The sequence below is a fragment of the Erithacus rubecula genome (assembly GCF_903797595.1).
Source record: "Erithacus rubecula genome assembly, chromosome: 20".
Lineage (NCBI taxonomy): Eukaryota > Metazoa > Chordata > Aves > Passeriformes > Muscicapidae > Erithacus > Erithacus rubecula.
The window spans coordinates 7,393,379-7,416,979 of record NC_136672.1 but is presented as its reverse complement, the minus strand read 5'-3'; the positions used below and the strand labels follow the sequence as shown (position 1 = coordinate 7,416,979).

At 45.0% G+C, this 23,601-nt stretch overlaps 1 protein-coding gene across 1 annotated transcript; it reads right to left on the bottom strand.

Annotated features, from left to right (window-relative positions):
• Window positions 1-886: 886 nt before the first annotated feature.
• PCTP (phosphatidylcholine transfer protein) lies at window positions 887-9,728 on the bottom strand. The gene is made up of 6 exons (XM_079323640.1): window positions 9,470-9,728; window positions 6,383-6,500; window positions 2,789-2,868; window positions 2,303-2,474; window positions 1,625-1,692; window positions 887-1,123 (listed from the first exon to the last, which is right to left on the bottom strand). The coding sequence occupies exons 1-6, from the start codon at window positions 9,668-9,670 to the stop codon at window positions 1,058-1,060; spliced, it is 705 nt and encodes a 234-aa protein (XP_079179766.1). The 5' UTR covers window positions 9,671-9,728; the 3' UTR covers window positions 887-1,057.
• Window positions 9,729-23,601: the final 13,873 nt, after the last annotated feature.

Sequence of the window (23,601 nt, the reverse complement as noted above, 5' to 3'; positions counted from 1 at the left end):
CAGACATTCAGAAATAGGATTAGATTTAGGAACGATGTTATTATGCAATGATTATCTGAAATCCCTGAGAATTATGTCCCCCCCACCCCACCCCACCCCACCCCACCCCACCCCCTAAAAATCATACTGGAAATTTAATTTTCTGCTCAGTTAAGCTCTTAGTGTACCACTATCCATTCTTTATATCAGCCTGAAATTTAAAAATGCAAGCAAGTCCAATTGCCACATCAAGCTCATCCACATTCAGTGGCAGGCACCCAGTTAAAAATTACTTCCAGTTTCAAGCTGGTATCCAAGCTGCTTTACAGGTGAGGCTATTGACTCTGAATATAAAACTTGTTCCCCTAAATCAGACATGCAAGAAGTCACCTCCTTTTTCCTCTAGCTGGACACAGCTAAGGGTTTTTCCTTTTCATACAGAAGTGTGGAGCTGTGAGTGCAAGGCTTTAAGATCAATCTTTTTACATCTGGATTTAAGGGAGCCTAGCATCACAAACTTCCAGTTCCTACTGCACATTCTGGTAATTTACCTCATCCCTCAGCTTTTTTTTAGGTTTATATCAGGCAGAGAGTTTAAGAATGACAAAGTTGGGTAGCAAAAGCATTTCCTCCTGTGCAATGCAAATTCCATTACTGAGTTTCAGGAGGAAGCCACCCTGCAAGGTAACAAAGGCAGATCCAGGCATTACACATGCAGACAATTTGCAGTCCAAGTTCAGACATTTTTCTAGCAAGATTGTTGTCTTTTGTGCAAGGATGTAACATATCCATCACAGAACTCCTCTAGCTGAACACCTGACAACCAGCATAAGCAATGCATGGGGAACAAGAATAAACTTGAGTACTTTCAAAAGCTGCAGCTGATGTTGGTGTTACCTTCCCAGTGGCCAGCTCTTCAGTTAGAGATGGAAAAAATATCTAGTAAGACTCAATGCATAACTCAACTAAAATATTTTTTTCCAATATTAGAGGTAGATTTTATCCAGTGTAACATATTACAGCTGCTCCTGTAAGAGCAGAGATCTAGGAATTAAATAATTAAGATCAATTTCAATACCTATGTGCTCTTAGAATAATTAAGGCAAGCTTTTTGTATATCCTTCAAGAAAGCAGGCACACCACTCTGTAAAGAGAAAGGCAGAAAAGTTATTCTTGCATAACAAAATAAAAAAAAATTATAAGCAAGATGACAATTCCCATTATATAGATCAAGGCCTTCAAACAGTTCTAAGATCTAATATACAATTATCTAAGATACAAGTCTAAGATCTGGTACATAGCATCAAATCATTCCTTGAATACTGCAGGAACAAACTGCATTATTGAAATTTGCTTATCTTGAGACTATTCATATATGTTCTGAAACACAGATTATTTGGGGTTTACTGCAGAAATTTACCTGCCTAGTTGACAAACCAAAGGAATTTGACACTAATTAAAATATTTAAATTAATGAAAACTATTATGACAGCATATAATAGCGAGACTGTAAATATGGGACAGTGTAAAAGCTGGGAAGGTGGATATATCTGTTTAAAAAAAATTAATTCTGTCCAAATGACTGCAGTGAATTTGTTGTTTGAAACAGATTAACCAAAGATCATTGTCTGTAACCCTTCCTTACCTTGGCAGCCCAGTTGACCAGCCAGGATGGAATCATGCCACCAGGATTATCAAAATAGTACATATAGACTGGAGAGGAGAGAGAAGTTACAGAAATTGTCAGTGTGCATCACTGAAGCACCAACTACAACAGTTCTACTCTAAATTCTGCACAAAAAAGTCAACTTGTCCTGAAGTGAAATGTGAAGTAAATACAGGCATTCCCTGTTAACCTCTGGGAAGCTGACAGAGCCACAACAGAAATTTAGATTATTGCAATCCATTTTTGGCACCCTGTCTTATAAAATAAGACTGTCTTTAACAGATTGATCTCAGAGAGAAGTCAAGCTCAAGGCAAACCCTTTAATCTATACACCTGTCAAACACAATACTTGAATCATTGCTGAGTTAAGAAAATTGCAGCAGTCTCCCCAGCTGAACTGTCTGCAAGGAAAAGAAATTGCAGACTGGGGGTGGGATGGGAAGGCAGAAGAAAGTGGTCAGTAGATTATTCTTAATCACCCAGCCCAGCTGTTAAATAAAGATTCTTTACACTAGTGCACTGCACCAGACATTTCCAAAGGTTTCATTCACTTTAAAGTAACCCTTGGCTTAATCTGCCAGTCCCCTCTGTGTGTGTTTTGCTAACACATACATTCCCTGGCTGCGTGACTCATCACACCTTTTCTTGACCTCTTACCTTTACATCCAGCCTTGCCATCACTTTCAATTACCAGGCTTTGTTTATAGCTTTTAACTCTGATAATACCAGGCTTTTCAGGGCACTGAGGAACAGCCACACTTTCTGCTAACACAACCCAGATCTTCCTGCCATCCACATCCATCTCCCGGCGTTCCCGAATATAGACATACTGCACGGCAAGCTGAGGAGACATGTCAAAACAATGGCAGCCTGAAGGATGAGGAGCTGACAAGTGAACTCCATCACAAACAGCAGCTCCTTCAAGTTATTTCTCATGTCCCTACAGGATTCAATGCTGCAGAGCAGTAATTCAGGTCTGTGTGGGAAGAGGAACCCACACTCTTGGTGCTGTAAATATTCATGTAACACAGGGACTGCAAGTTCTTAGATCAGAGTGCAGAGAGGTGGAATCAGCTAATTGTTGGGATTCCTGGATGACCAAGTGGCAAAAACTGCAAGTAAAACAAAAGCATGAAAGGATACATCTCTGTTTGAGAGAGGAAAAGGGTACTTCACTTCCCAGTAGATTACTTTTTCACCATCATGTGTTTCCTCATACAGTTCTACAGTTGAAAGAAGAAGACTGTTAGGTATTTTAATTTCTACTGCAACAGAAATACAGATGGCATCAAGAACTGCTCAGATTTCTGACATGAACACATTTTACATGCAACCCTGATGTCAAAATTGATATGTATGTAGAATTTTAGCAGTAAGAGACATTAAGAAATTCTGTACCATGACTGTTCAGGAATCAAATACACAAAAATAGGTGGCCTGTTTTTCTGTGGCTATTGGATTAATTGGTGGGAAAAAAAAAAAAAAAAAAAAAAACCAACAAAAAACCCCCCAAACCCCAGAACATAAAATCAGAACAATTCTGGGGGATACAGAGTCAAATTCCTTTTCCAACAATTTGCTCATTCAAAGCCTTTCTGTCTCAAAGCTTTTTCCTCACCTGTGCATGTTCTGCACAATTAAGTCACATGCCTTTTTCACAGGAATGTCATTACCCTTGTAAATTATACTGAGTTAACATGCAACTAGAATGAGTACAGCTTTCTTGACCTGAATGGTCATGAGGGATTAATGAATTTTGGAAAAGTAGTCAGGAATTTCACAGCCATATATACATGCAACAGCAAAGTAGAATCTTGAGCAGTTTATGAGCCTTCATTACAACACCTTCAGTTTGCCTGGAAACTCAAATCAGAAGGCAGCAGAAAAAAAAAGCAACATAAGAATAGTGCCTAAAACATGGCAGTGACTCAGTCAAAGAGTAGTCTGGAACGAAGGAGAAAAATTAGTTCTAATCAAAACACATAATTGAGTTTGAAAACCAATCTACAGTCCAGCTTCTTTCCCTGAGGCAGCAACTGTCCCTGTGAGGGCAATGCCATGCCATGGGGCTGAGCCAGGGTGAACTCCAGCTGGGCCTGGAGTAAAGAGTGTGATCCCAAGAGCTGGTTCACCTTAACAGTGAGAGGGCTCTTCCTGCAGAGCACACTTGTGCCTGAGGTGCTCTATATCCTCCAGAGCCAGGTTTTTGAAAGTGAGGCCAGAATAAACTGATAATCTCATTGACAAAGCAAGACCAGCTCCCCAGATGAGAGATTCTTTCCCTATATAGTATATTTAATATATTCCAAGCCAGGCTGTTAGTATGCCCTGCAGATCAGTGTCACCCACAGAAGCAGCTTCTCCTTTTCTCCAGCTGGAGCACTGCTGGATGCACCTGGTGTTGTAATAACCCACAGCATTTATGTTTCCCACCAGAGGTCACTGGAGCATTGGATTAGTCACTTTCACTTCTAACCACAGAGATTTCCTTTTTCAAAGGCAGCATGACACTGTTTTAAAGACCCTAGTACAACTGCTATTAGCTACCTCATTTACTTATCTTTGCAAACACAGGAAAAACACACAGTAGGTAAACCACATCCCACCTGCATTCATTTCAAACCAAAATACGGTGTATTGTAATCAATAAACTGATTTCATTCAGCATCACTACAAGAGATTACAAGTCCATTCTATCCACAATAATAGTGTATATAACAGTGTATATGCATTACTGCTTCAACAGCCAGTTATTACTGTTAAATTGTTGGGAAGTCTGATCTGGATCAGAAAGGTGCTGGAATCAGGAGTAGCAAGTTTCAGTTTTGCTCAGGCCCAACTATTTTGCATCATGCCACAGAAGCACGTGGTACCTCAGCCACTACTCTACAGTTTAGTCACAACTTCCCTGCAGAATTGGCAGCTGCAGCACAAACCAGCCCTCAGGATGCCCACATCTCAGGGATATTTGGAAGCATTCAGGAACAGTTGCCATTTCAGCTAAAAAGGCAGCTACTTCTGCTCTGGTCAGGTTTTTATTTCAATGCCAGCAGTTCAACAGAGAACTCTCCTTTGGACTGCCACTTGCATGGCTGTAAGAGCACCAAAAAATATTAACAGCAACACCAAGAGCAAGAAGGCTCTCAATGGAAGTTTGCTGGGGTTTCTTCCTAAATGTGAAAGGAAAAGCTCAGGCTGAGCTGGGGTTACATTTAAAACACTGCTAGAACTATTTCATCATATGTACTGTCCTAAAAAATGGGTGGGCTTGTATCAATTTTTAAGTAGGAAGGAAAGCATTACATTGTATTTATGCCCTTTAAGAGTTAATTTCTGTGACATGCTGGATTTAAAGCACCAGCACAAGTATAAATTAACAGATGAACAAACCATGGTCAGCAAGGATATAAATGTCAGCTCTGCAACATTATCTAGTTTTTAGTTTAAGGGTGTAGCTTCCCCCAGCGGCTTCCTTTCTTTTCTCTATGAAGGAATTAAAAAAAAAAAAAAAGTGTTTATTTAAGAAGCATTCATTTCTCCTAAATGCACTTAAAGACTACCAAAGTAACGCAGCAGAATATTTTTACATCCAATAACAATAATGCTGAGTCCCACTCTGGCACAATGGCTCTTGCTACACGAAAGGTACTGACCATTTTGACAATTAACACATCTTAATGAAGACACTACTCCTTAAATTTGACCAAGACTCACATGAGTTAAATTTATGAGTCTCTGTATCAATACAGCCACTGGCATTATCAGCAATCATTCACTGTCCTAAACCCAACAAGCACATTTAACAATTCTTCTGTTTTTAACACAGCTCTTTGTTCAGCAAAACACTTTGACCAATTTTCAATTCTATTAGCCTGCTCTGACTTCAAGCACAGGCTTAAAAAGAAAAGGCTGCCCATTTTAAAAATAAATGGATTACTGGATAACTACATCAGCTGAACCCTTACCTTGTTACTGCTGACTTAAGATATTTTTAAAATCATATGGATATCCAGGTTCCACGCCCTTCTACAAAGACAATATTAAATAAACTTAACTAAATTAGTTATTCCTTTCTCTGTAAAAGCCTGAAGTTACTGTGTATTCTCTCGATACACCCATTCCTGACTGTAAAAGGTGCCAAGAACAACCATGCTCTCAGGAAAAGATATTCCATCATGCATCAAACTGGTGGAAACCTGAGGAAGAATTTTCACAATGAGAACAATCAGCCTTTGAAATAATCTCCCCAAGGGCACATTTTAGACTCAGCTAAACAGGGTGCTGGGGCATCTTGTTTTGGCTGTGCTCTCACCAAGGAAGTTTGGACAGATGATCCCAGAAGTCCCTTCCAACCTGCTATTCCAGGAAGCACTGCTTCACTGCCATATGCACAAAGGTATTACCTCCATTTCTCCCCAAGACATCTACTAAAATTTAACACAAGCATTACAGCCATAAGTTACAAGGTGTTCCAGCACAACCAGTAATGCTGATCATATGCTTTAACCAACATGGAAAGAATTCATTCCGGAGGAAAGATAAATGCTGTTGAGACATTAGCAATTCCAAATCAGTGTTTACTTGTGTATTTGCAGAGTGCAACCTTATCCCAAAATATATCTAAGTCTGACCCAAAGTCTTTGGAGGCAGTAACTTCAAAATATCTTTCAGGAAAGTTTTAGTGGCAACAATCAATGTGGACTCCAGCTTGCTTTTACACAGCCTAGGTGAGCTTACCTTTAACATACTGATCCCACTTTTTTCTGAAATCCAAGTCCATGTACACATCTGCACACAATTTTGGGGGAATGTCAGCAAGACCACCAAAGATTTTATATTCATAAAGTCCTGATTGCTGTGGAAACGAAATGAAGAGAGGAAAAGTCACACAGGAAAAGGAAGCACTCCACATCAGGGAGAACAGCTGAAGGAAGTTAGGTGGGGCACAAATTACAAATATGCTCAAGAGCTGTGAAAGCAAGTGTTCAAAAAACAATGCAAGACTCAGTCTTTAACCTCTGGACTTTTTGATCCATACATGAAAGTTTAAATCCAACCAGGCTGACCTGCCCTGCACAATGGCTGTTCCTTCCCCTACACCAATACCCCTTTACTTCATCAGGAGCTCCAGGGGGAGCATCTTTCTTCCCAAACACAGACCCCTTTTCATCTCCAGTGGTCAGTGTGGACTAAATCCTGCCCACACTGAGGTTTACCAGAAGCATTAAATTCTTGTGGCAAGTTAGTTATGCTCATACATCAGAATGGGATACAAGAATGCTTTATAATGTCCATGTTTATATACAATGCACTCTTATATCTGCCTTGAATATTTATCAGCTATTTTCTTTCAGAAAGCTGCATGCACTAAAGGGGTGGGGTGCAGGATATCTCCTGTTTTACTTTCAACATATGGTAATTCCATCTGTGCCTATAGAGCAATGCTTGTACCATTGTTAGTATGAGTTCAGGACTAAATTAAAACACTGAGAGCATTTAAAATATACAGTGTAAAAATCAAATCCAAGCATTTCCAAGGAAAGGAAGAGAAGGATTATACAACATTCTGTTAGTGAATAGATGGATTTTCTTCTTTTCTTTGTCCTCACAAATTAACTTTAAAATATGAAAATTTGAAAATAGTAATGTGAGCAAGAAGCTTAAGCTACTCATCTTCCCTGTGGCTGCACTGAAGCACCAATCACCAGATTCAAACTTGAACTATTCAACACCTGTCTATGCACTCATCATCTTTGTAAGAGGCATCAACATTTTTATTCTCACAAGAAAAGCAGCAATTTACAGTAAGAAACTTGAAACAAGAGTGAAATGTTTCAGTTTTTCTGAGGCCTGTCCTCAGGAGAGTCAATCAGCTTGGCTGGAATACAGCACTGAGCAGGAAGGCCCAGATCTATTTCTGCAGCCTGCAGAGAAGTTGGAAAGGCAAGGCAAAAAGAGAAGGCAACAGGAAGAATAATTGCTGCTTTCAGCTTCCTGGACTACTGCTGCTACAGGGGAGGTGCAGTTCAGTAAGTGCTAAAAGCTAATTTTTCCAGTTACAACTTTAAGCAAAGATCCTTCTAATAGACTACATTCATCTTCTCTTGCAGCAATCTGAAGCAACTGAAAGTCAAAACAGGAGATTTATTTCCAGGAGAATTAGAAGATTGAAAAGGTCCCTTGCATCCTATGTAGTCTGTCCATCCAGACTAAACTAGGGGCATCATACACTACATTAAAAAAAGAGACAGACCTGTAAATGGGTTTTTCTAGTTTCAAATAGTCCTTATAGCTCTACAGTCCTTCTGCATAAAAGCACAAGAGGATGATGAGGAGAAGCCTGACCCACTTTCCATCCCACCAGCTGCCATTACAACAGCAGCACAGCCACTGCAGTGAGCCAGGGCTGGCTAAATCCAGCCTCCAGCTTCCCAAAATCCCTTGGCCTTCATTCACTGCATGATGCATCTACAGGTCTGGGTTGAGCTCTGATCCTAAAGCCTCTGCTTCCTCCACTGCAGCAGGAACAGCCCCAGCACCACACCAATTCCTGCATGGCAGGCACCCCAACCTGCCTGTGCTGTGTGCACCTCCTGATAAGTTTGTTGTGCCATTGCCAGTCACCACATCCACTGCAAACAGGGACTATTATCACTGAAGAAAATTCCAAGGTATATGAAATAATGTTGTTTTCTTTAAGGGCTTTCTCCACCCCATTGTACCTTTAGCATAGTCCTGTATGCTTGCTGGCTTTTTCCTAACATAACCATGTCTGAAATGATTTCTCAGAATACAAACATAAAACTGTCATGCAAAGAAAAGCATGAAGTCCAGAAGGAAACTATGATGGATATATATATATATATATATATATATATATATATATGGAATTAGAAGTCACTATTGAATAATAAATCTATGTCAGAATAAAAGCACTGTCAATCACAAGTCAGTTCCTAAACTGCTGAAGTTTTTTAAAGAAGTTAGTCCTGCCAAGAGGGGAGAAAATTTCAATCCAACTGTTTCTGAACCACCTCCTGATTTTAGAGGCTGAACGGTGGGAAATAAGTGTGAAGGGAGTTCTGGAGAGTGGTAGGAAGGGGGGAGGACTCCAGGAGAGCAGGATGTGTGACACAGGGGCTCGGGAACAGATGTTTAGGGACATTTTTGTTCCCCAGCACAAATCCTGACAGGCTGGGGAAAAGGCACATGGAACACCCCGGGAATTACGAGTTTGGGGAGGGTGGCACACGTAACACCCCGGGAATTCCCGAGTTTGGGGAGGTGGCACATGGAACACCCCGGGAATTCCCGAGTTTGGGGAGGTGGCACATGAACACCCCGGTAATTCCCGAGTTTGGGGAGGTGGCACATGAACACCCCGGGAATTCCCGAGTTTGGGCAGGTGGCACATGAACACCCCGGTAATTCCCGAGGCTCAGGAGGTGGCACATGAACACCCCGGGAATTCCCATCCAGCTGCATCCCGGCACGGTGCAGGGTCACTGCGGCCCGGCAGCTTTCCCGTCAGCATTTAATGGCATTACCCGGAAAGCGGCTTTCGGCGAGCCAGCGGACACCGAGCCCAGGCCGTGCGGGAAACCGGCGATGCGGGCAGGGCCGTGAGGGCCCCGCATCCCCGGCACCATCCCGGTCACTGCCGCCCCCATCCCGATCACTGCCGGCACCATCCCGGCACATCCCGGTCACCGCCGCCCCCATCCCGGTCACTGCCGCCTCCACCGCCCCCTCCCCGCCTCCATCGCCCCCATCCCGGTCGCCGCCGCCCCCGGCCGCCCGGGCCGCGCTGCCGAGCCCGCCCACCTCGTGGTACAGCCGGTAGATCCGCACGCCCATGGTCTCCACCAGGAGCTGCCAGGGCGTCCCCGCCACCGGCGCCGGCTGGTCCAGCTCCCGGCAGGCGGCCCGAAACTGCTCCTCCGAGAACCGCCGCGATAAGGGCTCCTCCAGCTCCGGCGGCCCTTCCATCCCCCCCGATCCCTCCAGCTCCGGCGGCCCCGCCATCCCCGGCGCGGCCGGGCGGGCCCAGCCCGGGCCGGCACAGCCCCCGCGCGGCCCGGCCCGCCCCGCTCCGCCCCGCGGGCCGGGGATGGCGCCGGGGCTCGGCACATCCCTGCGCTGCCTTGCCTTGCCTTGCCCTGCCTTGCCCTGCCCTGCCTTGCCCTGCCCTGCCCTGCCCTGCCCTGCCCTGCCCTGCGCTCCCCGCGCTGCCGGCGCTGCTGCCGGAACGGCGGCGGGTTGGTGGGTGCGACCGTCAGGGCCTTCCTTTGGGGTGTTCCCCACGGACACAGATTGAGCCCTGTGGGCACTGTTTTTTGTGTATTTTTGTATGTCTTAACGTTTAGAAAGGCAGTTTTCCTTATGGACTGTGCATATAAGGTTCCTGTGAGTGCCATACAGCTGGCAGGTGAGTGTGGCACAGGATGGACAGGATGGAAGGGGACAGTAAACCTTCCACTGGGATGAGCTCCCGGGCAGGAGGAATCATTGCACGGGGATCCACGGCATGGACACATTTTGCATCGTGCTCAGGCTCTGCAGTGACACCACCTATCACCCTCAGCCTAAACATCAAGGTCTTCAAAATTGACTATAGCAGGTTTTCTCCCAAGATTTGCAAATCTGTTTTCATCACAGCTTCATTCTCCTAATTCCTGTGAGATTTTCCTGCTGAGCACTGTGTCTTCAGAATAAAACAAGCAGTGAGACATCATCGAACCTACTGACTGGCAGCACCACCCAATGCATTTGGTGGTAAGCTCTGTGCAAGGCTGGAATAATGTAGTGTTTCTAAATTCCCTGCCGAGTGGCTGAGCTCTTTGACATAAAGTTCACTTATGTCAGCTGTCCTTTCCAGTTCCAGTCAATTGCTTTGCAAGCAGAGCATGAGGATTTTTGGCTGACTGGGTTGGACATACAGGCTGACCCTCATCCTTGCACAGTCCAGAAAACTTCTGGGGAAAACATTTTGGCAAAGGGCAAGATTGTATCCACAAACTTCCTCCCAGTATGTAAATTTGATGCCAAAACTTGACCCATACCATCTTTGTAAAATTATGTCAGTAATGATAATAAATATCTGCTGATATCTTACCAGCTCTCACTTCCCCACTGAGACTGCTAGGCAAACATTTCAGTTCTTTTTTTTTTTATTTCTTTTTTTGGGTAGTAATATTACATGTATTATTATTATTATTATTGTTGTTGTTATTGTTATTACTAATATTTATACAATAGGTATAAATATTTTGGCTTATTTTTGCTATTTCTTTAAACATTAATCAAAATGCCATGCTCTCAGTGAGCCCAGTTGGTTCTCCAAATATCAAGGTAATACATTTCTTATGGCTGATCCCTTCTGAGTAATTTCATGGCTAAGTTACCTTGAGTGAAGCTGGTCTTTTAAATGGAACATGAGGCAATGGCCTGGAGGTGAGACTAATTTAGTTTTTCTTGCAGAAATATTCCTTTACTTTTGCAAAGCTTTTATCAGCTTGCTGTCTCACTTTTAAGTCCCTTTCTTTCTCTGAAACAGGCTCAGTGAAACTGAAAGAACTTGTGGCTCTTGTTTGCACAGAGGTGACTTTGACCCAGTATGAAAAAGGAGTTGTGAGACAAGAACTGATTTTTAACATGCAGCAGGATACATGCCTGTGAGATTACACGGTCTCCTTGTTTGTGCAAAAGGACTGAAGTGATCACAGCTCCATGCTGCCTTTTATTTTAGGGTCAGTGCATTGTATGATTGTCTATGTGGCATCAGTAAGTTGGCTTCAGCTGCCTGACCACTCCCTCTTTTCCCTGCACTTTAATGGAAAAAGAGGTTTATCTCACAAGGCCACTCTAGGGACAAAAGCTTTCAAAAAAGGCATTATTATGTGACTTTTTTCTTGGTAATAAGGAGTGGTGATTACTAAGAAAGCACAAGCTGTTCTGAGCGTTCATTTTCTGTTTTCATGTATGTTTATGCAAGTGTTATTATTTATCACTTGTATTTCCCTGTATTGCCTTTAGCTTTGGGATAGCATCTGAAGTTTGAACCCAAGTCCTTTAGAATCTTCACTGCTGGGTAGTGGCTGTAGGCTGGGATGAGTTCAGAACTGATTTTCTACTGCTCTGTCCCAACACTGTGGGACAGCAGCTGTGCTGGGGCAACTGGGTCTGGGAACAAGACCCCAAAGGCAGCCTGGATACAGCAAAATCCAGTCCCACACATGAATCAGGGACCTAAATAGCATCTGAGTGAAAATAGAGGGTTACTATTCTGGGGCAATGAGGGGGAGTTTCAAGAGTGCCCATAACTTGAGTTATATATTTAGTGGATCTCAGGCTTCAGGTTAGTTACCCTATAGTGCAGCAGTTAAAATACCTGGTTTTCAGCCAGACTTTCTGGAATGGGAAAGTTTAGCTTTTATCCATGGTGGTGTTTAAGGTTGGACTGGGCTCTGAGCACCTGGTTTAGTGGAAGGTGTCCCTGCCCATGGCAAAGGGTTGGAAGGAGATGGGATGATCTCTAAGGATCCTTCCAATCCAAACATTCTGTGATTTTATGATTCCATTTAGCTGCTTCTGCTCTGAGTGGGAAATATACCTCAGGGCAACTTGCTGATTTGAGCTATCAGTGCATTAATGTACCTAAATCTTTCATCTGTTTTTTAGAAGGGGAATAATCTGTATGAATTCCCCCCAACACCTCACCCTTCTGTTACTGAAGTCAGTGCTGGGTAATCCAATGAATTCTGTGGCACAGAACAAAACCAGGAAACTGGACAACTCCTGCATCAGAAAATTGTATGTGGCCAGAAGTGAAACCAGCAATGAATACTACATTGATGTTTTCAGGCCCCAGTGATTTTCAGTGTTTGTTTTGGATATGGGAGTCCATATGTGGGAGAATGTTCCCAGCTATATTGTGTTTTCCTCTATCTGTCTCTGTGTGGCACTGGTGCACTTTGAGAAATTCTTGAAGATGAACTAAAGATGTGGAATTTTGATGGATTCAACTGCTGTGCAGACATTTGTGTCCCACTGTAATTCCATTTTACTCAGTGAATTCCAAAAACTTTGCAAAGCTGCTGAATAATCTTGACCTACCATTTCTACAATATGTACATTTTTATTTCTAGTATACACAGCCAAAGCAATCATAAGCTCCTGCTACTGCTTTATTGACTACATAATGTAAAAGCCTTTCTCACAAATTGTTTCATGACTTTTGCAGTTTGCAAGATGATTCTTCCTCCAAAAAGCTGAGAAGTAACAACAGCATCTCCTATCACAGCCATGCATGTGTAAGGCAGTCTATATTCTCCTCTCTTGTCAAAGGGAAATCTGTTTTTTCAACATTTTTAGAATACACAGAAAATATAGCCTGTCTGCTATATCAAAACCTTTATATATTTTATATATAAAATATATATTTTTATTTCTGAGTATGTAGGGTCACCTAGAGTGATTTTTGCAAAGAACTAGCACAAGACATGCAGTGCTTGAGCTGTCAGGTGGTCATTAAATACTGGTTTATAATGCCTTCTTCATAGAGTTGAACTTAACTACAAACTATGTTCCTGTATCAACAGAGTTCCACCCAAATAGAAGAGGATTCAGAGAGTAACTGGAGTTCTGCAGTTTTTCTGCCTTTTGATACTAAGTATTTTTTACCTTTGGTAGTTAGTTTATTATGCTGATATCAGAACCCATCAATTTCATTTTGCCATGTTTACTTTTGATTTAGATCTTTTAGCCACAGTTTTTCCACAGTAACACACTCCCAGTGCAAATAAACTGGAGATAAAGAGGTGCAACCTGTTTACCTGGCCCTGAGGAAAGAGGGGTAATTTTAAACTTCAGTCTAGGAAAGAAGGGATTTCACCACTAATTTTTTTTTTTTTCTTTTTTAACTGCCCTTTAAGTCAGACACTTGACTTACAGTAAATTTCAGAGAAGTCATCTATTATGTAGGAGAAAAGCTGTGTGTTTTAACCTTGTGCAGTATTTTAGATAGATTTTCTGTATAGATTTAGTCATAAGAATTGTAATGAAGTAGGACAAAGAAAGACTCATCAGACAGGAAGTAATTCAGCCAATGGCCTATGTAGCTTAGTTTAAAACTCATAATTTTTTTTCTACTGTTGGAGAGTCAATAACAGCTGGCTGAAATGCTCCATGTTTATTAAACAAACCATTCTCAGAGGGAGCTGTGTATGTTCTTTATACCCTACCTACTGAGAAGGGCAGCAAATTAAATTAAAATGTCTCTTGACACTATCCACTAGCTTGGACAAGTCTTTCCAGCTTTTTATCTGCATTTCCCTTCCTGTCTTTTAGCCCTGAAAATTCTTTGGGTTACTCAGGTGGAAAACCATGAAAAGAGATCATTCCTATTTTGAATTTAAATCTCAGCTGAATCTGCTGCATCCTACTACAATAGTCTCTAATAAAAATGTTGGTTATGGTGAAATTACAGTGCCTGGAGTTTGCTCCCAGGCTTCCCCCAAGCTGGCCAGAAAGCTGCCACGGTGGCCAAAGATTCAGAGGTTCTGTAACCAAATTATGCAAGGTTGAGGAATTGGCTTCCTGTGGTGTGATGCATCCCTCTGCTAATTAAAAGCACATGTCCACACAAGGAATGCAGCTCTTCAAATGAGAACTTCATGTAATTATGAAAGCAGTAGGAGATAAGAATAATTGTTTTCAGTTCCAGATATCCTGTCTTCTTCAGCACTGCAGGAAGATTAAGTGAAAGTCAAGGAAGACAATAACAAAGTTCACATGCACAGCAGGATAAGTGATGTTGACCAAAGTACTAGTAGGATCTAATGGAGTTCAAAGAAAATTCCTTTCCATATTCCCAGCCACCAATGAGGTTTCTCACAGTTGTTATAAGCACATCCATTCCATGAGCCTGACTACCCACAGAGTGGCTGCTTTGCATGGCTGTCAACCAACTGGGCTGTAAACTGTGTTAATGAGAGGGGAGCTACAGCATTTCATGTGAAATTATTTGCTTCTCTAGCTTAACTGCATTTGGGGTCCTTTTGGACTCCATTCCTCATCACAAAACACATACACTGCATGTCATGGTAAGGACAATTTATAACATATTAAACATGTTGAAATGGTGCTGGCTACAAGTTTCATGAAATGCAGTAAATGGACGTGTTGTGTCCATGTGTGGGCTTAGGGATAAAATAAAAGGAAAAGTCAGTGGAGGGTTAAGGAAAAGGCAAGAAGAGCTAATTGAATAGGGAGCCTACAATGGCTGTACTTTGCCAGATTAGTGAGTCACTGTTTGCTGTGCTGTTAAGGCCCAGGAGACTGTTAGAAACTCAAAGGAAGCCATGAAGTACTGCAAGTGTGTTTCAGTCGGCAGAGCAACAGCATTGCTCAATTTAGGAGCAAACTCCTCTCTCAGTAGAACCACACACGCCTCTTGCTTATCAGCCCAGCTTTGGGGCTGCACTTCCCTCTCAGCAGCTGTGTTTAGGCTCCAGGGAGGAGATTTTGTCATTTAGGGCAAGTCCTGAAGGGGAGCTATGTATCACTGAAGCCTGGCAGTCCAAAGCTGTGAACCTGTAACCCCTCACTGCAGCTGTTGCTCAGCCCTGAAGTTTCCTCAGCTGTCTGCACTGAATTTCTACAGGTGCTGAACGTGCTGCTCCGGGTGTGTCTGGTCCTTCTCTCCTTATATCCTTGGAGAGCTGTGGTCAGGACCTGAGAAAGCAGAGGTAATCAGTCATCCCTGTTTTTAAAAGGCCAGCAAGGGCTGGTGCCCAAGGTGTTTTAAACCCTTCAGTGCCTGAGTGCTACAAACTCATCCTTCTAGGGGAGAGCCCACTGATCTCTCAGCACAAGAGATGTCATTGCCATCACTTTTCATTGCAGCTTTCATGCTTCACAGCAAAAAATAAGAATTGCATGAGGTCTAGGAGACTGACTTTTTAGCCTGTTGTTAGGGCATTTATTTGTACAGAAATGTGAATTCTAAGCCCAGCTTTGGTGCTTGTTTATGTGTATTAGAATAGCTCCTAAAATCAGTTTCGTGAGATATCTTATGTAAAGCTTTCAGTATTTTATGTAATACTTCCAGTAATGAAGTTGGCATGGAAAAATAAGAATGTACTAGTGGAGCTGTGGATGGTGTAAGCCTGGGAGGGAGGTTCTCTGTCAACATAGGAGGACCAAATACTAGACTGGAAGGACTAGAGAGGAACTGATGTAATAGGAATGAGGTGAAATTTAGGTCATGCACACATGTGCTAACAGCAAGAATTTCTGATATAAAGTGAAAAATGAAACTGATAGTGGAGAAAAAACCAGACATCCTGAACAATCAGAAGAAAATAATGAAATGGTAGTATTTCTAGTTGGCCAGGAAAGTACTTGGACTTCCATGGAAGAAGTTGGCAAGACATCTGAAAAAAATGATTGAAAATAAGCCTGGGAGAGTTTAATTTCCCCCTCTTAGGGCATTAGAGGGTTAATAGCCAAAAGAAAGAATATCTGCTACAGCCAAACACTTACTCGTCCATGTATAATTGTTATGAATCCATGCAGCCAAAAACCAGGATCCTAGATATCAACAGAGTAAGACTTGTAGTCTCCAACAGGAGGAGTAGGAAACCTGGTTTTTTTTTGAGATGGAAGTTGTCAAGTCTAATAAAGATATTACAGACACAGCTGCCTGCATTGGGAAGGGCCAGACAATGGTCCTAGAGATCCTGCCTAATGAAGTTCCCCTCAGATCCAATTTGTTTGTCATTTTTGTTCAAATGTTGATGTATTTGAACAAAATACATCAAAACAAATGGGGGGGAAAAATTGACAGTTTCTTGCATAAAGCTGTGGAGCTTTTCCAGAACCTGGTTCATTTGTCTGGAGGAGATGAACCCTTGGCAGGATCTCCATCACTGGGCAGTTCTTAATGATGCACAGGATGAAATCCTGGCCCCTGTGAAGTTGATGGAAGTTTTGCCATTAATTTCTGTAAGGCCAGGATTTCACCCTGGAAAGGGAGTCAAAAGTACATGCATGCTTTCAGAGACAGAGTGGTTGATTAAATACATCTGGTGCACTGTTCTTTTATCAATCATTGATAAAATAGTGTCTTTTAAATATAAACTTTGGATGAGCTTAACTACAAAATTCAAACATGTCCTTTTACAAGACTTAAAAGCATAATTTGTCTGCTTTTTGTCTGAAATAACAGAAATCATGGTAAAAAATTAACACACACCCACACTCATCCACTCCAAACCCCTGTAGTATTTGATGTGCTGCAGAAATGCACAATTAAAGCTTAGAAAAGCCAGTTAAAATATTTCTAAATGATACATAAAACTTTATCCTTTAAGAATGCCATCTGAAGCTATGTTTCTCCTCCTTTATTTTGGAACAGTTGAGCTAGGGGTTCATCTGGATTTCGACAGGGACTGTGACCCCAGCACGTCTGACACCCCAGCGAGCTCAGGACAGGCACTGACCCTCACCCACAGTGCTGCAGCCGGGATGGACCGAACACAGATGGGCTGGGAACGGGAGGACAGAGGGGCTGCGGGAGGGAATAAGGGCTGCAGGAGGGCAGAGGGGCTGCGGGAGGGAATAAGGGCTGCAGGAGGGCAGAGGGGTGAAGGACCCACCCTCGCCCCGTGTGTGTGTGTCCTGCCGCGGACAGGGCGTGATGCAGAGCCTCCCCTCGCTCTGTCCCCGCCGTGCGCATCCCCGAGCCGGGCTGCGGGCAGTGTCCATTGCCGGGCTGTGGGCAGTGTCCATTGCCGGGCAGTGTGCAGTGTCCATTGCCGGGCAGTGGGCAATGCAGTGTCCATTGCCGGGCTGTGGGCAGTGTCCATTGCCGGGCAGTGTGCAGTGTCCCTGTACCGGGCTGTGGGCAGTGTCCATTGCTGTGCAGTGTGCAGTGTCCATTGCCGGGCTGCGGGCAGTGCAGTGTCCATTGCCGGGGAGTGTGCACTGTCCATTGCCGGGCTGTGGGCAGTGTCCATTGCCGGGCAGTGTGCAGTGTCCATTGCCGGGCTGTGGGCAGTGCAGTGTCCATTGCCGGGCAGTGTGCACTGTCCATTGCCGGGCTGTGGGCAGTGTCCATTGCCGGGCAGTGTGCAGTGTCCATTGCCGGGCTGCGGGCAGTGCAGTGTCCATTGCCGGGCAGTGTGCACTGTCCATTGCCGGGCTGTGGGCAGTGTCCATTGCCGGGCAGTGTGCAGTGTCCATTGCCGGGCTGCGGGCAGTGCAGTGTCCATTGCCGGGCAGTGTGCACTGTCCATTGCCGGGCTGCGGGCAGTGCGGGGCGGAGGCAGAGGCCGGGCCCCGTGGCCAGCCCAGCCCATCCCGGCACTGCCGGACACCCTCCCCGGCCCCCCCGCCCAACGGGACCGTCCCGCCGCCGCCCCGCCCGCCGCTGAATTTGCTCCGGTCCCTTGATTGTCTCTCTCTCACCGAGAACTTTGTTTACAGTCCCTTGTGCGGGCGAGCTGCATCCCCTCTTATGCTGGCTGCGGGCTGGTGGCCGCCGCAGTCCCGCCCGGCGGCCGGGAGGTAAGGCACGGCTCGGCTTCGCTAGGCGCGGCTGGCTCGGCGCACTAGCCCATGCTGCGGCACACTGGCCCGTGCTATGGCACACTGGCCCAGCCTGTGCCATGGACTGGCTCAGCTCGGCACGGCACGGCTCAGCTCGATGGCAGCCCCGGAGCCGCACAACCCGCGGCCGCGCCTCCGCCGGCTCCCGGTGCCCGCGGAGCTCCGGCTCCGGGTGCCCGGCTCCTGGTGTCTGGCTCCCGGTGCCCGGCTCCCGGTGTCTGGCTCCCCGGGGCTGCTCGGGCACGCCGGGGTCCCGCTGCTCCCTCCGCTCCGGCACAGGGATCTCTCTCCCCGCTCTCAGCAATCGCGGGGGCTCGGCAGTCGGAGCCGCTCCCCGGGCGCAGGTCGGGCGTCCCGCGGAGCGCTCTCGGTACCGGGGGGCTGTAGGTGCACAGCGGTTTCCCCTCGCAGCGCTGTCGGTACCGGGGGGCTGTAGGTGCACAGGGGTTTCCCCTCGGTGCGCTCTCGGTACCGGGGGGCTGTAGGTGCACAGGGGTTTCCCCTCGGAGCATTCTCCGGTACCGGGGGGCTGTAGGTGCACAGGGGTTTCCCCTCGGAGCATTCTCCGGTACCGGGGGGCTGTAGGTGCACAGGGGTTTCCCCTCGGTGCGCTCTCGGTACCGGGGGGCTGTAGGTGCACAGGGGTTTCCCCTCGGAGCGCTCTCCGGTACCGGGGGGCTGTAGGTGCACAGGGGTTTCCCCTCGCAGCGCTCTCGGTACCGGGGGGCTGTATGTGCACAGGGGTTTCCCCTCGGAGCATTCTCCGGTACCGGGGGGCTGTAGGTGCACAGGGGTTTCCCCTCGGAGCATTCTCCGGTACCGGGGGGCTGTATGTGCACAGGGGTTTCCCCTCGGAGCATTCTCCGGTACCGGGGGGCTGTAGGTGCACAGGGGTTTCCCCTCGGAGCATTCTCCGGTACCGGGGGGCTGTAGGTGCACAGGGGTTTCCCCTCGGAGCATTCTCCGGTACCGGGGGGCTGTAGGTGCACAAGGGTTTCCCCTCGCAGTGCTCTCGGTACCGGGGGGCTGTAGGTGCACAGGGGTTTCCCCTCGGAGCATTCTCCGGTACCGGGGGGCTGTAGGTGCACAGGGGTTTCCCCTCGGAGCATTCTCCGGTACCGGGGGGCTGTAGGTGCACAGGGGTTTCCCCTCGGAGCATTCTCCGGTACCGGGGGGCTGTAGGTGCACAAGGGTTTCCCCTCGCAGTGCTCTCGGTACCGGGGGGCTGTAGGTGCACAGGGGTTTCCCCTCGGAGCATTCTCCGGTACCGGGGGGCTGTAGGTGCACAGGGGTTTCCCCTCGGTGCGCTCTCGGTACCGGGGGGCTGTAGGTGCACAGGGGTTTCCCCTCGGAGCATTCTCCGGTACCGGGGGGCTGTACGTGCACAGGGGTTTCCCCTCGGAGCATTCTCCGGTACCGGGGGGCTGTAGGTGCACAGGGGTTTCCCCTCGGTGCGCTCTCGGTACCGGGGGGCTGTAGGTGCACAGCGGTTTCCCCTCGCAGCGCTCTCGGTACCGGGGGGCTGTACGTGCACAGGGGTTTCCCCTCGGAGCATTCTCCGGTACCGGGGGGCTGTAGGTGCACAGGGGTTTCCCCTCGCAGCGCTCTCGGTACCGGGGGGCTGTAGGTGCACAGGGGTTTCCCCTCGCAGCGCTCTCCGGTACCGGGGGGCTGTACAAGGCTTTCCCTGCCCGCTCGCCTCTCTGCTCTCTTGCACAGCTGCTCCGGGACGGCGTGGCACGGAGGGGTTTAGCCCAGGTGTGTTTGTAGAGTGTAGCAGGCGCGTTTGGAAGTTTTGCAGTTGGCACATAACAGGAGAAGTTGGGTTGGCTCCCATCCTACGGCCCGGCTAATGTCGGGAAAACGAAAAAGGTGCGAGAATTTAAATCTGTTCATGATTTTACTTAAAAACTTGGTGGGAGAAACTTACTGCATCCTGAGGCAGCTGGTATGGAGGCAATGTGTTCTTCTCCTGCCTCTGTAACTCAGGGCATGGTAAGTCTTGTAAGTACAAATTCTGGTTGTATATTTCCAGGACTGTTCACCTGAGACAGAGGTGTGGGATTGTGTTGAGGATTACTATAGTCTGTTGAATTCTGAATGAGATCTCACTCTCCTCTCAGGATAGGACTCCTTAGGGTATTTTCCAAAGTCACTTTAATGTATAGCCATAGTGTGAAGTGTGAGCGTTATGATTTTTTGGGATTTTACCTATGCAAAAAAAAAGGTGTCTGAAATATTGTGTAAGATAGAATCTGGTCCAGAGCTTGAAGGCAGAAAACTCAAATGTGTCCCACTGGTTATGAGTAAAATGTGAAAAAGAGGAAAGGGTTGTAGTGGCTCCTTGCCCTTGCACAGAGATATTCCATATGTGGGAAGCCTCCTGAGAGAGCACCACGTTGAAATGATTCTGAGTTAAAATGCTGGAAGCTTCGTGTAGAGATTTCATGTTTCTGCTTCTCAGTTTTGTAGGGAGGGAGGGAGGAGAAGGGAAGAAATTTCACCTCTAAGAAGTTGCTCTGTCAGAATTTTTGATAAAGGCATTGATTTAAAATAAAAATACCTAAACTGTGTGCAGTCAGGGATAAATACAAATAAATAACTGACAGAACAATTAATCTTTTCCAAGCAAGATGCTGGCAGAGTGGCTTAGGGGGCAGAATTGCGCTGGGAAGAGCTTTCAAACAAATGTAACCTTGTTGTAATCCAAGTGGGAGTTGACTGAGAACACATTTCAGAGGTCTGCATTTGTTTTAATGAAATCTGAATTATTTACCTGAAGTCAGGATTTTTTTCCTGCATTTCCCTCCAAACTTTTCAAAGAGTTAAACTAATTGTTAGGTCGTGTGGAAAAGAATATAGTCAAGGAGATAAATAAGTAGACTTCCTTATTATTAGCTAACTTCAATAATCAGCTAAGTATACTTTGGCAGTGTCACAGGTTTGTTCCAAGGATCTTCTGGAGAACAGCAGCAGTTTGTGACTGTAAATGTTTGCGTTTGTGAGATGTTAGCAGGGTCTAAATAACTTAAAACCAAAAAATCTCTTAAAGTTTATCACTATACAAACTTACTCTCATGAATTTACTCTCATCCCCACTTAGGACTCCTGCTTCTGTGTTGAAATGATCTCCCATGATCATGCACTTCTAGAAAGGGATTGTCAAACAAGATTAGCAACACAAATCTCTGCTGCTTCATGACTTCTACCCAGCTGCCTGGTGATTTCACAGCTGTTTCTGCAGTTGATAACAATTTCCATTGCTCTGCTTTCTGCAGTCGTCACTGCCCTGCTGCAGAGTCCGCCTTGTCCCTCTTGGAGTTACAAATCTTGCTTTTAAAAATCCAGTAACAGAAATGGACAACAGTAAATATAATGGTTTTGTGTTTATTACACAGAGTTCTTGTACTGTGTAAGTCTGCCTTTTTTTATTCTGAGGAGAGTTTTTGGGATTATATTACTTAGGTTTTCTTATAGTGGAAGAGATTTAACAGGTTTTTTTAGTGGTGTGTTGTCACAGTTCACAGCTAGGAAATCTGAGGAGAAGGGAGATGGAGTGATTTGTTCAAAGAGACTGGACCCATAGAAGAGACAAACTCCCATGTATTCTGAATCATTATTCACACAGGTGAAGTGAGCAGTAGAAATTAAGTTAAATAAGATTTTCATCTGTAGTATTTCTTGTGAGTTGCCTTTTCCTGCCTGGCTCTTTCTGGGCGACTTGACTAGGTTATGATACTCACTATTGAGATGTCACATCATCAAAAGAAAATGTTATATTGGGCCAGAAATGCTTCCAAGAAAAGAGGCAGAAGCCACTAGGAGAGCCAGAGGGAGAACATCTCCTGCTTTGGTTAGGTTAGGAGCAGAATCAGCCCACAGCAGGAGCTTTACACTCACGACTTTTATTCTTAGGAAGCTGATAAATATCCAACAACTTTTCTTGTAGGAAACTTCCATGCTAGAGTATTGCCACCTCCTGTTCATCATTCAGCAACATCTGGCACTTCAAAGGCTCGAGCAGCTCCTTGTGCCTTGAATTGTCATACAAGACACCTCCAACACTCTTCCTCTGCTTTCTGAGTCAAGGATCTGTTACCATGGGTTTCTTCTGGATCTGGTAGGTGTGCATGCTGATGGATTTCATGTCTTTTTGAAAAATCTAAACTTACCCTTAATAGTGGCTAAAATTTTTCACTCCCCTTTATCCAGGGTTAGCCACAGAAGCACATTCTTCCTCCAAGTCAAAGCAGCTCCTTAAGATAGTACTTGTGGTGTGATTAGTGAGAGGATGCTGGTGTTGCTGGGTATCTTTGCCTAAATTTCTTACCCTGAAATTTGAACCAAATCACCTGTTGGCTTAAGTCAGAAGTGACTTTGCTGGCAATGAGGATCCAATGCACTTTTTTCTAGGGCTGGATACCTTTGCTCACACTTCAAATAGGTTCTGTTGTTTATTTCATTTAATAGTATTTCAATTTGTTTTATATGAATGCCTGCCTTCTTACATCCCATTCCAGACAAAAACTGTGCTCCTCAGAAATCAACAAGCATTTTACCAGGGACTTAATTATTACAGATTATATATTTTTTTAAATTCCTGTTAGATTTGACTGCATAAATATATCTCCTTTCTTCATAAATCTCTGTACAAGAGATCTAGGAGGTTTTAATGCTCATTGAAGATGCATCTGAAGCAGAGGGATAAAGACTTTAGAGACAGGAATAAATACATTTTGATTAAAATTTAATTTTTTTTTCAGAATAATAATGCTTATTATGGGCTTTTGCAAGTTATTTGGAAGTTTCCCTATTTCAGTGACTGTTAGAGTACTTGGACTTTTTAATAGTTATTACAGTGTATTTGAGCCAATAGACCTTTTATATGCAAAATAGTTAATTTTTTTCTACCTCTAATTTGATAATAAAATGTTATACTAATTGAATAGTAAGATCAAAAAAAGGTGACATTTGGGGACCACATCATTATGTTGTGCTGAGCTTCTGCAACATTTTATGGGTAAGTAATGCAGCAACATATTGGCACCAGTGTAAGTCTCTCTGCTGTGTCAGTCATTATTGAAAATGCAGAACTTGGGCTCAGATCCACATGGGAACAGATCAATGGCACTCAGGAGCAAGCCCATGGCTTCCCTGGGCTCTTTCTGTCTGATTTAAAAAGCATTTAATCATGCATTATGATTCAAAGAATACTACTGAACCTAGGAGAATTGAGGATATCTAAGGTGTCAGCACAGATATATTTGCTTTGTCTGATAGGCACTGAACAAATCCTTTTCCTGCCCTTGGAGATACCGAGTATTCTCACAGAAACAGACAGGATC